This window comes from Lasioglossum baleicum, chromosome 5 (genome assembly GCF_051020765.1).
Source record: "Lasioglossum baleicum chromosome 5, iyLasBale1, whole genome shotgun sequence".
In the NCBI taxonomy this organism is placed as follows: domain Eukaryota; kingdom Metazoa; phylum Arthropoda; class Insecta; order Hymenoptera; family Halictidae; genus Lasioglossum; species Lasioglossum baleicum.
The window spans coordinates 14,993,626-15,008,371 of record NC_134933.1 but is presented as its reverse complement, the minus strand read 5'-3'; the positions used below and the strand labels follow the sequence as shown (position 1 = coordinate 15,008,371).

Below are 14,746 nucleotides of genomic sequence, written 5' to 3'. Positions count from 1 at the left end.
ATAGATCTACAGATCATATATTTTAAATTTTCATTAAGGGCCCAAATAAAAATGTTCTAAAAAATGCCTTTTTTATTTTTGCATGTAACCTCCTAAATTATAATTTTTGGAAAATCTTTTGTGCATATCATATCGTAAATCAATTCTTCTAATTGATTATAAAAGAATCAGGTCGTTTGGTACAATTACGAAAAAGTTATTCTGTTTTACAGGGCGTACGAATATTTTTTACATTCACTGTATATGTATACATAGAATGTATTATCTGCTCTGCTTCTCTTTCAATAAACGGTGTATTCATTTTTCCAAACAGATATGTGTAGAGGGCACGCTTTTTCTTTAATTCATTGCAGAATGCTATCAAACACAAATGTTTCATCGCTACGGAACAATTATAACAATTGACTAAAAGGCACGGTGACTGCACAGAAATGTTTCGTGTTTTCCTTCGGCTGCATATTCCTCACAATTAACTTCCAACGGTATGTAATTAGTTTCGCGGTGCACACTTTCGCGATCCATGAATCTGCATTAAGCCTACATTAAATGTCATGTTACACGATATACCGCCGCCTTTAAAATTTAAATTGGACTTTCCGCAAATTCTGATAAACTTTTAAACACGTTGCTCCGTTTCCATCCCTCCGGCTCTTGGTTACACCTGCTCCATGCGAGTCGGCTCGGCTGTGTCCACTGTCGCAGTCTCATTTTCGAGTTCAAGGAGTTTCGCGAAGTTTCGCGCGAGCGTAAAGATAGCGTGTACGAATCCGAATGGTTGATTTTGGAAAATGAACAGGACCGATTTCCATAGCTGGAACGAGATTTCCGCTCTTTTCATTTTTGCTGATTCGGAACGAAGTTTCTCATTCGTATCCTACTCCGGTTCGATAATTCTGTCTCGGTGGATGGCGGAAATACATACATACAGGGTGTCCCAAAAATGTTGTACCTTCTCCAAATTTCCGAAGCCATTTCAACTAACTTTTTCTCCTGCTGAGGAGTTATTAACGAAAAACGCTGTGTCTGACAAGGAAAGTGCAAGGTTGATGAGTCCCAGATTTGATTGAAACTTTGTACAGTTATAGATCTCGTTCTCCTGTTAATGTGTATACCTTATTATAGAAAGATTTTCATTATAAAGATTTTAAAGGTTATAAAAATTTTCATTACTATGAATATACAGGGTGAACATTATAAAGTGTTACAGACGAATATCTCAAAAAATATTGATTGTACGCAAAAATGTTTCAGATGAAAGTTGTTCAGTACCGAAGAAGATATCATGTGGTGGAACTTTCATTTTTTTCGGTGGACAGTGCAAGGTGAGATGAAGGTCGCCTTGATTTTTTTAAATGGAAACACCTACTTTCTGTATCATGAATCGATGGTCTATCGTATTCTGAGTAAAAATGTATTAACCTTCATATGTCCTAAATCTAATAATTAATGAGATATTATTATATGGAAATATTATATGAAGGTCAACACTTTTATACTCAGAATTTGATACTCTACTGATCTATGGTATAAAAAATAGAACGTTCCATTTAAAGAAAGCTCCACCGCATGTCCCCCTCGATATCGAACAATTTCCATCTGAAACATATCTTTTTAAATGTTTTTGTAATGTTCACGCTGTATATTCACACACACATGGTAATGAAAACCTTTAATTATAAATATCTTCAAAACTATTGAGTATCTGCGCCTATAACTGTACAAAGTTTCAATCAAATCTGAGACTCATCGACCTCGCACTCTCCTCGTGAGTGTGGCGTTGTCATTGGGCGAGCCGGACTGGTTCTGCAGAAGCCGCGCTCTGATTGGTCCTTGTTTTGCGTTAATAACTGCTGAACAAGGCCTCGGAGAATTTTTTCGCAAAGGAAAAGTTGCTTCAAATCACCTCAGGAATCAGCCCTCTCAAGGAAGTACGCCATTCCTGTGTCACCGTGTATACCGTGGCACGCGCGTCAAGGCAGAAAGGTAAAACGAGGAATGAGAGATCCGCCTCCGAAGCAGCCGTCTTCTCGAATCTGTTTCGGTGCCTGAAAACTCTCGGGTCGCTTTTATCAGATCCGACAAACTATCCTGCATGTAATTTCGCATCCGAAACTGTGTAACAGACGTCGACACGGACGTCGCCGTCGAGAAACGGGGACAAAGGCGAGAGCGTACGTAGGTAGGCGCCTAGTGTGCTCGCGAGCCAGACAGATTTCAGAACGTGCAAGTGGAAAGAATCGATCCGCCGGCGGACGTCGATTATATTCGCTGCGAGCCGAAGATGCTTGCAACGGCGCGGCGCGGTGGGCTGATATTTTTTTGGATAATCGGCCAACCGAACAGATAGGGAGAGAGAGAGAGAGAGCAGCGTGGGGGATTGCCTTCCCTAATATCCGTAGCCGCGGAAAAAATGTCATTCCAGGATGAGTGACGTCGCACGAACTGCCAGTCTACTCGGAAAGAAATGCTTCGCGGAATCAGGCCGCCGATGTGAACCCGCGTGAATGAATAGCTGCGCAAGATCAAATCGGCAGATTATGCTGCCTGCTCGCGGCGTCTGCTCGCGGGAGGTTGCAGCCGCCGCCGATTGTAATCTGAAACGATGCAGCGCGGTTCCATTCGGGGGAAAACGGGAGCGAGAGAGAGAGGGGGGGCGGGGGGTGAGGGAGCGCAAAATACGAGGGAAACAGAGGACGGAATGTGGGCACGGTCCCACAGCCGAAAATCACGTCGAATCCGAACGCTAGCTCGTAGCTAACGATATCGAATCGGATAAACGCCGTTAAGGCGTGGCTGGTCGCGCGGAGGAACAACTTTATTACAGGTTCCCTTAGATACGACCTACGAAATCCCGCGTTAACGACTTCTCGATAGGGCGGCTCTACGTGTCCAGGAAAAGCGTTGATGTGCATGTGCAGCACCGTCGCGCCGTGCGCCACCGCGACCATTCCCAATGGATCGATGCGGGACGAAAGTGCAGGGCGACGTGCAGCCTCTCTAGGACGCAGAGATACATTTAATATTTGATCGGGTGAACAGCAGCAAGTGACCGAGAAAGCGACTTATTGTCTGAGCACCTTTCTGCCCGTATAAAAGACATTTTTCCAGATCGCCGCACGCGCGCGCTGCAATTTTACAAGATGTCTGTGTTGCACCAGACACGCCGGTTTTCGCGAGGATGCGCCGCGCCGCGTCGCGACGCACCAGGGGGAAAATCTCGCTCGAGGCTGACTTCCGACATCCACGCGGAGGAACGGTAACTCGGTAATTGGTTTCGCTGGCTAAGACAAGCCGTTTCGTTGGGAATCCATGGAGCCGCGCCGCGAACGGCTTCAAGTGGGAACGCAGGAGGATCCGTCCGCCGGAAGTTGCCGGGTAACTTGCGAGTATCCACTCGAGAACTCGACACGACGCTTAGATGAACTAACGCCGGCGGAGGCTGCTTTGTGCCAAAGAAATATGTATACAGCCCGCGATGAAATCCATCCAGCACTCTTACCGCGAACCACGAGTGTCATTCTTGTTGCACACACGCTCTAGCCCCCGGGTTGCTATCGCTGGCTCCGCCAGCCAAAGGACTCCTCCGCGCCGAGAAACTAGGCGCATACTTTTGTTCCTCTGTCCTCCGTATCTTCGCCTAGGCCTAGACGATCGAAACAAACCCTAATTCCGATCCGCTCGTGGCTCCGTTGCCATTCTCCCACCACGCTAGACGTATTATCTGTGAATTACTGCCGTCAATTTAGGGGACTGCGAGAAGATGAACGGCGGCAAGGGTGGATTACGCTCGAGGACGGTACAACGCACCCCGAGAAAGTCGCCGCGTATCGTGCAATTTACATGCGCCATGAGGTCTAATCTACCCGCTTCTGGGCTTACGCTCGATTGAATCATAACCAACCATGTTGTTTACAGCACTCCACCCGCAAGACGTTTTACCACGGACGCAACAAATCAGCCCCGCTAGACGGTTCCGTGATGCTACGAAGTACAATGAAATCTCTGTAAAGTCGCCACGCCATTTTTGTAAAGCCGTATAAGGAGGTCAAAAGTGCACTATTGATTTTCTGTATATTGGAAGGAATTCTTAGATTAAATTGAATATCAGAGTAATTTCAATAATAAATTAATTTGAAATTTTAATTGAGGGGAATTTTAAGCCCCTAAAAACCAAATTGAATTCGCAATAGGTCATTCGATAGCTTATCCAAAGGGCGACGAAGAGTAACAGATTTTTCCGTAATTTCTCTTATCCTCTTTAATTGAAAATTCCGAAAAAATCAGGCATATTTTAGCTATTAGAATGCACATCTATGAATTTTTTTCAGAATTTCTAGCTTCGAAACCGAATTTTAAGGAATAAAAGAACTTTTTCAAATGCCGATTTCTTGTAGAAGTTATGAAATATACTGAGTTTATATTTTTACAGTTTTAGCATCTCGTTATGACTGTTAATATATAATATTTTTCAGATTTTGTAAAGTGAGGGTACGTTTATTGTCGTCGAAGGTGAAATCGCAATTTTTTAATACTTCATTTTCGTCTTATGTTGTCATGGAAAACCATCCCTAATATTTTAATAAAACCATCGCTGTATATTTACCGCAGCGTGGAGAAGATATCCCGTGAAATACGTTTCACGCGCTCACAGTTTCCAGCGTTAGTCGTAATACAACGGAGCTAAATGTTTTCCCCGGAAAGTAATCAAACGACGACGAAAACGTTTACCCGGGAATGCAAAGGTCTTTCAGCCGCGCGGTTCGGTCTGAGTCTTTAAATTTCAATTCATGGGCTGCGACCTCGACAGCGGTTGGTCCGCGGAAAATCGTGAAGCAATATTTTTCCGCGGCACGAATAATGAAACCGCGATTCGGGAAACTGTCGGGAAACGTCGCGCTGTTTGTCGAGGACAAATCGGGGAACACGGTTCCCGGAGTTATCTCCCGAAGGACGGCGCGCCGTTCCGGTCGGTCGGTAGTTATTAAAAGTCAATAAAAGGCCGCGGAATTATGATTTTCATTTGTAACTTTTTCATTTTCGCAGACCGGCTACGCAAAGATTGTGTGCGCTCGTTTGTTAATCGGGCTGTTGAACGAACTCAAGAAGCGCAGAGCGCGTTTACCCTATCGACGGAGAAAACCCTTGGAATCGAAATCAATCGATAGAGCTAATTCCGGGAAGCTTCGGTCTGTTCTTTTTTACGATCGATCAAGTCCATTATCCAGCCAATTATTTCTCTGGTAAAATATTGTTCGCAGTACCGTGCGCGCCGCGTCATTCGTAATTTCATTTCGACTACACGCGCACGGATACGTCAGCTAAGTGCACACCGATCGGGAAATGCATCGATCGATACTGTCGCGCATTTCATTGTAATTTACAGCCCGGGACTCTGAACAGCTTGTGTCGTACTAGAACTTCGTAAACATGTATTTCATTCGATGATTGTTGAGCATCGACGGAGCATGATCGCGCACATTGGCAATTATCCTCGAAACACAGAACGTCGAGCGAGCGTCGCTCAATCGAAGTTCGTACCCGGCCGCGGCCCTTTCCGAAAATCTAACCCAGACGTCCGCGATCGAAGACCGTCGATTGACTCGAGTTGTCGCGCCGAAACTTTCCGAAACTTTTCTTGGGAGAAGAAGCCGCGGCCACTCGATGCCCGTACCAAAGTGGTTACACACTTTCAGGAAGCTATTACCGAAGAGACGGCGAGCTTCGTCGAACGTCTTCGAGCCTGAAACCACGAACGTGTTTCCGCTTTGCTCGCCCTCTCGCGCCGATAGCTATTCAGGCTTCTGTTCCCGTAAAATTATTTTCAAACCTGTCGCTTCTTCTCTCGTGCTTTCACATCGCTCGTGTCGATAGCTTCGTCGTCGACGATGCAGGAATTACACAGCTGCCACTTGGCGAAATTAAAATTTCACCGAATCGATACAGTCTTCGACTTGTTTGCGAACTTTTCCGTAGTCGACGACGCCCACGCTCTCTTTTCTGAACTACGTCTCACGGAAGGTGTATCGCAGCTTAACTCCACCCGTCGTCGTGTCACGGTGAAGTGTACCGGTGACACGCGTATATTTTCATAGGGAGACGGCCGAGATGAAAGCGAACACTGCTACGCGTTCGTGGGGGAGCGACATACCCTTAACAAGCATAATTGGAGCAGGTGGTCGGCCATGGCTGCGGTTTCCTTGCATAGATAACTACCCAAAGGTATTCTACCCTCTGTCCTACCGGCCCAGTCGCCTTTGTTGTTGATTCACCCTACTCCGAGCAACTACGATCTTTCGCCGCTTAATGAATTAAGCTACGACGACCAGAACTAGTGTCTCTCCGCAAGTCGAACTACAGTAACATCTCGATATAGCAATGGCGCACACTGAAAGCTTAGACAAATTTTACTGGTGTTAATAGAAAATGTTTGATGCCGAATTGATCGTGACTGCAACAAACCCGCAGTCAAATGAAGAAAATGAAGAATAAACAAATTGCGATTTCGACTTCGTTTTTTAGTTGTTAACTATAAATCCGCCTAAAATGCGGCAACCTTATTAACAGCGATGTACAGGAACATGCTTACCATGGTTTTCATTTGGGCCCATACCGAAGTGAAACTGACCAATCGTTGAACAATGAAACTGCTTTGAAAATCTGAAAAAATTAAAACTGTAAAAATATAAACTTAGTATTTCATAACTTCTACAAGAAATCGGCAATTTGTAAGGAGGCTCGGAGGCTCGACACGACACGTTGTGATCCGTTGCTCGCTCGCATTTGTTAACAAATGCGCTAACGCAACGCATAAATCAATAAAATTATATATAACAGCATAAATCAATAAAATTATATATAACAAATAAACATATGAGTGAAACACTCAGTCATCCACACGGTGGTATAAACATTATAAACATTCTTACAATTTCAAAATCTCTTTCATTCTTTAAAATTCAGTTTCGAAGATAAAAATTCTGAAAAAGATTCATAGATGTGCATTCTAATAGCTAGAATATGCCTGAATTTCTTCAGAATTTTCAATTAACCCCTTGGCCTACGATTTATTTTACGGTTTCAGTGATTACAATTTTTTTTATAATAAATTTAATAAAAAAATTTTAATAATTTAATAATTAAGTAATTTCATAAAAAAGGAGAATATTGATATAAATTGTATTACTGTATGTTCTCGAATAGCTGTAAATTAACAAAACCAAAACAGAATTTTTTTCCGATTTAAAGGAAATTAGTAACATACATTTTTATCAGAATCTGTTCAGAATCTTCATCACGAGTCAGACACGATATTGTAAGGCAAGGGGTTGAAGAGGATAATAATTAAATCGTTACCGACTTGTAACACGTACGCGAAGAATGGTGCTTTTAGATGTTATCGGTCCGGATAGTCGAGGTTCTACTGAATCGTCGATTGGACGAGCAAATCTATTCCGATTAGTGTTGTGTTCGGTCTCCTTTTACTCAGGAAAATATCGCGAATATGTTGGTAAAAAACTTCATGAAAAAAGCTTTGTCATTGATATACTCCATGGGTAAACATGGCAAACGTTCATATTACAAAATATCAGCTTTCTCTATACGCCGAACTGTCTTAACGGTTGATGTCGTGTAGGCTGTTCCAAAGATTGGAGATAACGAAGAGGAGGGTAGGAGAGCTGGCGATGAAACAGGGAGCCGAGTCAGGGGGTGAGACTCGAGCCGACCCAATCGATAGAGTGCTCATTCGATATTCGTAGTTATTCAAGTGTGTTTCTGTCTACCATACCGCGAAATCTCTCTAAACTCTAAATGCAAGCACCAGGGGATGGGTTTCGCGCTGTGTTCACGGTGGTGAGACGCGAATGGAGTAGCCGCCAGGTCCGCCCGATCTCCAATCTTCTCTTCCCGGACATGCGCAGTTATAACAGCCCCTAATACTCGGTGGACCTACTCCATAGTTACCGCCGCACCCTATGCAGCAGGGGTGGAACGTGCGCGACACGTGGATGGCGAGTCATTCCGAAAGCAAACCACAGATGTACTAACCGAGCAACGTTATTCGATCTTATTCGATATTTTTCGTTTGCTCTTTCGGTAGTCCCTTTTGCATTGCACAGTGAGACTCGAGCTTTGTGTATCGTTCTCACCGATTACGCGTTCAAACGGTCTTGTACTCTTTGGCCAGGAGAAGATAGCACGTCTGATCCCACTCTTGAGATCAATTTATACTGTCCTCCCAGACACGGAACGGTCAGGCACTGACCAGACAAACATTCTTCAATGCATTTGAACATCAAGTGGATCTTTAAGTTGATAAGTTGATATCTAACCTGTGATAATTTTCTTTAAAAAAATAGCACAACAATAAACCTCGACTCTCATTCCAAAGCTTGAAACTTCTACTCTGTCACAATCCTTTATTCATTTTTCCTCAACATCTTTTTTCATGCCGACGGGAGACCGAAGGTACGTCTTCGCCGGAAATACTACATATTCAAAATCGTCTGTGGAAACATTGAAAAATTCTTCTCATAACTGAATCCTAGATTGGAAGATTGAAACTTTACGACGACTCCTCAATAATAATAATTAATGTATGATCTCTTTTAACGAGGTTTGAACGGAAGGTGTTCCGCCATCTTTGGAGAAATATGAGGTACTGATCGCTCACCCAGCCCAAAATCTGCTCAAATAAGGTCAAATAACCGAAGCGCGCAAACCCATGTTTCGACCCAGTTTTCTAGTAAGATTCTAGGTATTTTCTAGTTACAATTCGAGCCTATACTAGCCCGTATAGTGGGATCTCGCAGATCCCCCTACACCACACTGTCGAAATCTGTGACATCTATCGTTGGAAGAGGAGTACATACTCTTGAAACGCGAAGTGGGGATATCAGGTAGCATAGACACCGATAAGTTTCTGCGTGGCATCTTCTCGCGTACGAGCGATATGTATTTTCTCAGGTGTGAGCGGGCGGCCGTGTATACCTGTCCGGGAGGTTTGAGTGCAGCGGGTCGTGGAAGCTCCTTAACACCGTCGAGACAAAAGCAATTAGAGTCGGCTGCCCAGAGAAACTCGAGACTCTGACCTCGTCTGTCGGTGACTTCAAGCCTGATTCAGAAGCGTAACCCGCAGTTTCCCTCTCGTGGCACTCTTGCCGTCGAAAGGGAGCTCGTGCCTCTAGACACCGGAGCTCGATAATGTCTCGGAAAGTGAGTGGGTAATTTGATTGCGTCCTAAGATACCGGAACAGGAAGTTGATGTAGTTTCGGAGGAGTTCCTCTACTCTATCATACTCCCTCCCCCCTCTGTTCTACCAACCCTTCGTGTTCTCTCTCTCTCTCTCATCCACCCTTCCTCTGTCTCTTTCGAGGCTGTCAGTCACCGTTAACTTTAAATCAACTCTTCCGACCCGATAAACCGTCGCGCCTCTTAAAAATCGTTAACATCCCGAAGCCTCGAAGTTCGCTACGGCCACTCTGTAGAGGGACTCGGAATTCTCTCTTAATAGGGCGCGCGCTTAACAAGCTGCCATTTAAATAATTGCAAGCTTGCAAAACCCACGCGAGTTTCCTTCGATTTTTACCCCCGGAACCATCGCCGGCGTTACACGCGATTAATTCCCGGAGAAGAAGCCTCCGAGGATAATGGGCAGCGAATCACCAGGTTGCTGAAATTCGATCCGGAAAATCCACTCGACTGTTTCTTGGCTATTGTTAGTGTTGTTTCGGGTATCGAAAATTCGTGATGCTCGGGCATTTACCTGAAGTCACGAGTTTTCGGGCCCGACCCGACCCTAGTCATTAAAAGCCAAATCGAAGCTCGGCTACCCGAAGTTTACGTGTTCCCGACCGCCCTTAGTTATTGTTAGCGTAACCCTTGATCGAAATAAAGAGGACTCGCGTTCTTCGATCGTCCCCATTACGTCCCCGGGAGTCGAGCGTTCATAAAATCGAATCGGTAATTTGTTTTTCCTTTTATTGGTTATTTTACGTCGCTCTTAACTGCCAGGGGTTTTTCGCGACGGGACCTATAGTTTTTATAAGGTGCAGACCACGGAGTCCGCAGTCGCGCTCTACCCACTGAGCCACTGCGCGCCCCATGGTAATTTGTTTTCTTCGCGGATCGCGCGTAATATGGAACGCAGCCGCGCGATTAAATTGCACCGACGCGACACACGTTGCGATTCCCATTCGTTTTATACGCGGGACACGTATCGTCGGTGGAAATCTCGTTTCGGAATCGATTAGCCAGCAGCACGTAGAATCGTCGCTCGCTACTAAAAATGTCGCTGAAAATTAATTGCACGCGAAGGCGAAACAATAATCGCGGGGCCGCGCAACGCCGCGCCGGCTGTCCTTATTCCGCGATCCGATAAACGATACCAGGAATCCTCGAATCGTTTAGTAGGACGTGTGCTGCTTTCCCCGCGCGAAACCAAACGTATCAAATCTTACGCTCGACAACAGCAGGCACTCGGAATTTCATCGGACCCGGAATCGGTTCGATCCCGCGCGATTTTCTTGATTTTACGTATTGTTTCGCGAACGTTACGCCCCGGGCAAACATTTTCCCCGCACGCGGACCTAGGACGTTTCTCAAATGGAAGCTATAAAGTTGTAATGTATGTGTACACGTGTACGTAACGTTGCGTGACGCAAACACAGCGTTGCCGGGCTAATATAAACTTTATTGCTTCCACGTAAGTCCGTGAGTCCGTCCGACACAGAGTGAGTCATACCACCCAAGTTATACATAAAATCTTTAACGCGCCCAAATAATTAAAACGCGAACGTAATCTCGTTCGCTTTTTAACGGTAGGCACTCCCGTGCGATCGTACGCCCGCAAAGCTAGCTTCGCTTAGTACGGAATAATATATTCTGTTCTTAATAAAACTTCAGATTACACGAGAGGGGTCGGGAGAGAGAGAGAACAATTTTCCCGGGGAAATACGCGGCTTTCCATTAGCGTTAAGTAGTATTAATTATACCTGCTCGATCTAGAACCATCGATACGTTTAATACCTCCACTGAGGTTGATATTGACTCTTCAAATATTTTGAGTAGCGGCTGGGGCCGGGCTGTGTATGCCTTCGGGCTGCGGCTTGTATTTTCCAAGCAAAATTTATGCTGTTGCATTCATGAAACAATTTCTATTCATTCGTAGCGCCGCGTACATCAAGCTCCAATCGGTCGATCGAATATTCGCGCTATTTGCCGCATCAGAGGAACAATTAAAATATTTTGCAAATTTCGTTCTCGAGAGTAACGATCCCTGGCTGCGCCACTTTCGAGTGCACTCGAGGCTCCCTTTTCAAGCTTCGTGGAGCCGCTGTATATTTTCATTGACGTATAGTCCTTCCGATTCATCGACCGTTGGCCCAAAAACGAATTCAGCGCTTCCAATCTGCCAAAGATAGTTTGACATAGATACTTGGTAGAAACTGACGAACCAAAGTTACGAAACGTGGAGATCATTTGCTAATTAATTAGCGTGTATTTCTTCTCCTCTACTGGTTGGGATACAAAATACCACAAAGCGATAACATTCCGATCATGAATATACAATGCAGAATGTTATCTCTTTACGTAATTATTCATCTCAACCAATCTATATTAGAAGAGAAGAAATACATAGTAATTTTCTACTATATCGTGTCAGACTCGTGATGAAGATTCTGAACAGAGTCTAATAAATATATGTGTCTTATTAATCTCCTTTAAACCGAGATGAAATTCCATTTTGGTTTTGTTAATGTATAGTTATTGGAGAACATGTAGGCATACAATAGATATAAACTTTCTCCTTTTTTACGAAATTACGAGAACTACAATAAAAGTTCTAATCACTGAAACCGTAAAATAAATCGTAGGGCGACGGTTTAACCCTAATCGGTTTCAGTGATTAGAACTCTTTTGTAGATCACACATAATTTCCTAAAAAAGGAGAAAATTTATATCTATTGTATGTTGAAATAGAATTTTATTTCGGTTTGAAGGGAATTATTAACATACATTTTTATCATACTCTTTACCACAAGTCAGACACGATATTGTAAGGCAAGAGGTTAATTGAAGACTCGAACTAAAAAAGGCTGTAAGTGCCATTTTTGTTTAAATGGTTTTTCCCGAAAGGAAAACAGTTCCCTGACGATTAGTTACAAGTTTTCAGTTGTTCACAAGATTGGTTACAAGATTAGTTATAAAATTGGTTGCTAGACGATCTTATGTATAAGTTTTACATGGATTTTCGTTGGAATTTTTATTTTGGCACTCACAGCCTTTCTTAATTCCAGTCTTCAATTTTTGTCACGTGTTTCAGAATTTCTAATGTAGCATCGAACGGAAACGTCTGCGACTGGTTTCGATGGATAATAAGATCGGAATAAAGTGCACCTTCGAGAGCAATACTCGGGATTCGAATTCGCGGCAGCACACGGTTCGGGAGGATGGCGAGTCGAGGTAGGGCGAGGATGGGCGAGGCAAGTTTCGAGATAAAGATTTGCAATTCCGCCTATCGCTGCCGCGGCTCGTCTGGCCCGCGTGTTGCTCGCGACGAATTTTAAATCTGCCGGACACCGAACGCGGCGGAAAACTTTCGCGGAAGTTTCTGCACGCTGTTCTTTGCTCGCGTCGCTATTATGCGACGGTTCCAGAGAGTCAACGTCCGCGGGAGCACTCGTCGACGAGCCTCTGCTCGCCCAAATTAGGCGTTGCCGAATGAAAGAGGCCGCAATGGCGGTTACAATTCTCCCCCAAATTGACTAAGTGCTCCCTTTATTTTCGAGGAAAATAGCACGCCCGTCATTCTAATAATCCGACCTCTGACTGAATCAGGCTTGCTTTTTCATCCATGCAATGCAAATTAAATATACGTTCTCGGACGGCGAACCTCTCTTGCAACTAGGCTGCGGATTTCTAAGCAAACTGAAAATTGTTTGCACGATTACAATGAACCGGAACCAAACGTAAATTTCTTTGTTCCTTTAGTCGTTTTGATACTAGTACATTGAAATTCTTAACGTTTGATTACTCGCATGTAGTATTTACAATCTCAAAACATTAAGAGTGTTTCAAGCATAAACAAAGGGGCTGTCTACACTAGAAAATATCTATTTTGCAGTGAAGTAGTTATTATACTGAATAAAAATTTCCTTATGTTGGAAAATGGAATGAGAGTAAACATGCAGAACTGATTAACGGTTATATGTATTCTTTTAATCTGTTTCTTGCTTTAATTTGTACCTATTTATTTTTACCATAAATGTATAAAACCCGCAGTCTACTTACATATTTTTAAGAATATTTCTTGCGAATACATTCGCGTGTGTCTTTCCGTTAGTCCCAATAGCTATCCATTCAGTTTAATTACCAAATATACTATTAAAACTTGAATTCTCGAAGGACAGTTCCTCGACTGCTACTCATTTTAAACAATTCTGTTTGCTAATTATATTAAATATAGCTCTCAAACTTTGTTGTAATTTATATTTGTGGAACTTACATCTGTTTTTAACTAGAAAATAAGAAATTAAATAAATAAAGGAAGAATCAAATACATATAAAAACCTGTTTGGCAAGAAAATTGGAAAATAATTCGGAGTGCAAAGGGTTAAAGCAACGGAACTCGTAAGAGATCATTGATTGGAGCCACTCAATACCGTAGCATCCCCTTAAAGGTGTTCCGGAAGCGGAGTGACGAAATCTGTTAAACCGGGTACGACTGTAGCGGTATTTACTGGAGGAAGCAATGCGATAAAGGAAAGTTTACACGATCGTTTACCGGGACGATCATAAAAGCTGCAAGACAATGATGAAGAATAATAGAATTCCATTTAACGACGAACAACCAACCCCCGTGCGGAAGCGATGTTCCCTCATCGTGTTCGGGGTACGCGAGCTCTCTCACGGACACACCCTGCACCGCGAATCACGAACCACGAACCACGATACGCTCGTAAAACCAGCCTGTATCGTTTCGCTCATTAACTCGCCTCAACAATGACCGTGGGTGTCGGCGTAGTACGTCGAGATCCTTTCAACTCCCGCCTATCCACACCCTTCTGGCGGTGGTAGTGCGCATACGCGACGAGAGGAGAACGGGAGAGAGAGAGGAGAGAACGAGAGAGGAGAGGAGAGACGAGCACCACCGAGTCAGACGAGGCGGTTCGCGCGTAAAATCGCGCCGAGCGGCAGTCAGTCGCGCGGAATACGGCGCGGGGTGCGGTTTTCTGGTGTTCGTCGTCCTCGGATGGCCATCGCCATCCATTCCCCTCGTTTCTTTTTCATTTCACTCGCAGGATCCCCTAATCCGCGACACAGCCCACCCGCGAATCGAAATCTCCCGTAGCCCGTCGCGTGTGACGATCAGGGATGTGCTTCGCGGGGAACGTCTTTGCCTTCTTGCTGCTGACGCTGACACTGTGTCACGCGAAAAACGACAACTGTGAGTAGTCTCGCTATCCTCTCTGCATCCTCCTGACCCCCTACTCCTTCCGCTGCAGCGGTGCACACCGATGCGCCGATGCACCGTGCTTCGAAAACCGGAAGACTCCCGTACAACGCGATCCGAAAACTATTTAAAAAGTAGGTGCCTACATGTGTTTCATGTGGCAGTGTATGTACATACCATATATACATTAGGTTGAGTAATAAGATCGTTCGAGCGTGGCATGTGAAATACGTATTTTTTAATAAAAACGCGCACGGACATTTTATGAACGAGGTATATTTGGGAAGTAGGTC

General features: G+C 44.2%; 1 protein-coding gene across 2 annotated transcripts in view; it reads left to right on the top strand.

Moving 5' to 3' along the window:
- The window catches only part of LOC143208896 (uncharacterized), a 141,292-nt gene that overhangs the window by 39,853 nt on the left and 86,693 nt on the right, over window positions 1-14,746 (top strand). The window contains exon 1 of one of the 2 annotated variants that reach the window (XM_076423830.1): window positions 1,388-14,447. The exons of the other annotated variant lie outside the window; for it this stretch is intronic. Coding sequence (XP_076279945.1) covers window positions 14,375-14,447 — 73 coding nt within the window. The 5' untranslated portion in view covers window positions 1,388-14,374. Of the gene's footprint in view, window positions 1-1,387; window positions 14,448-14,746 lie in introns of those variants that run through there. 2 annotated transcript variants of the gene reach the window in all.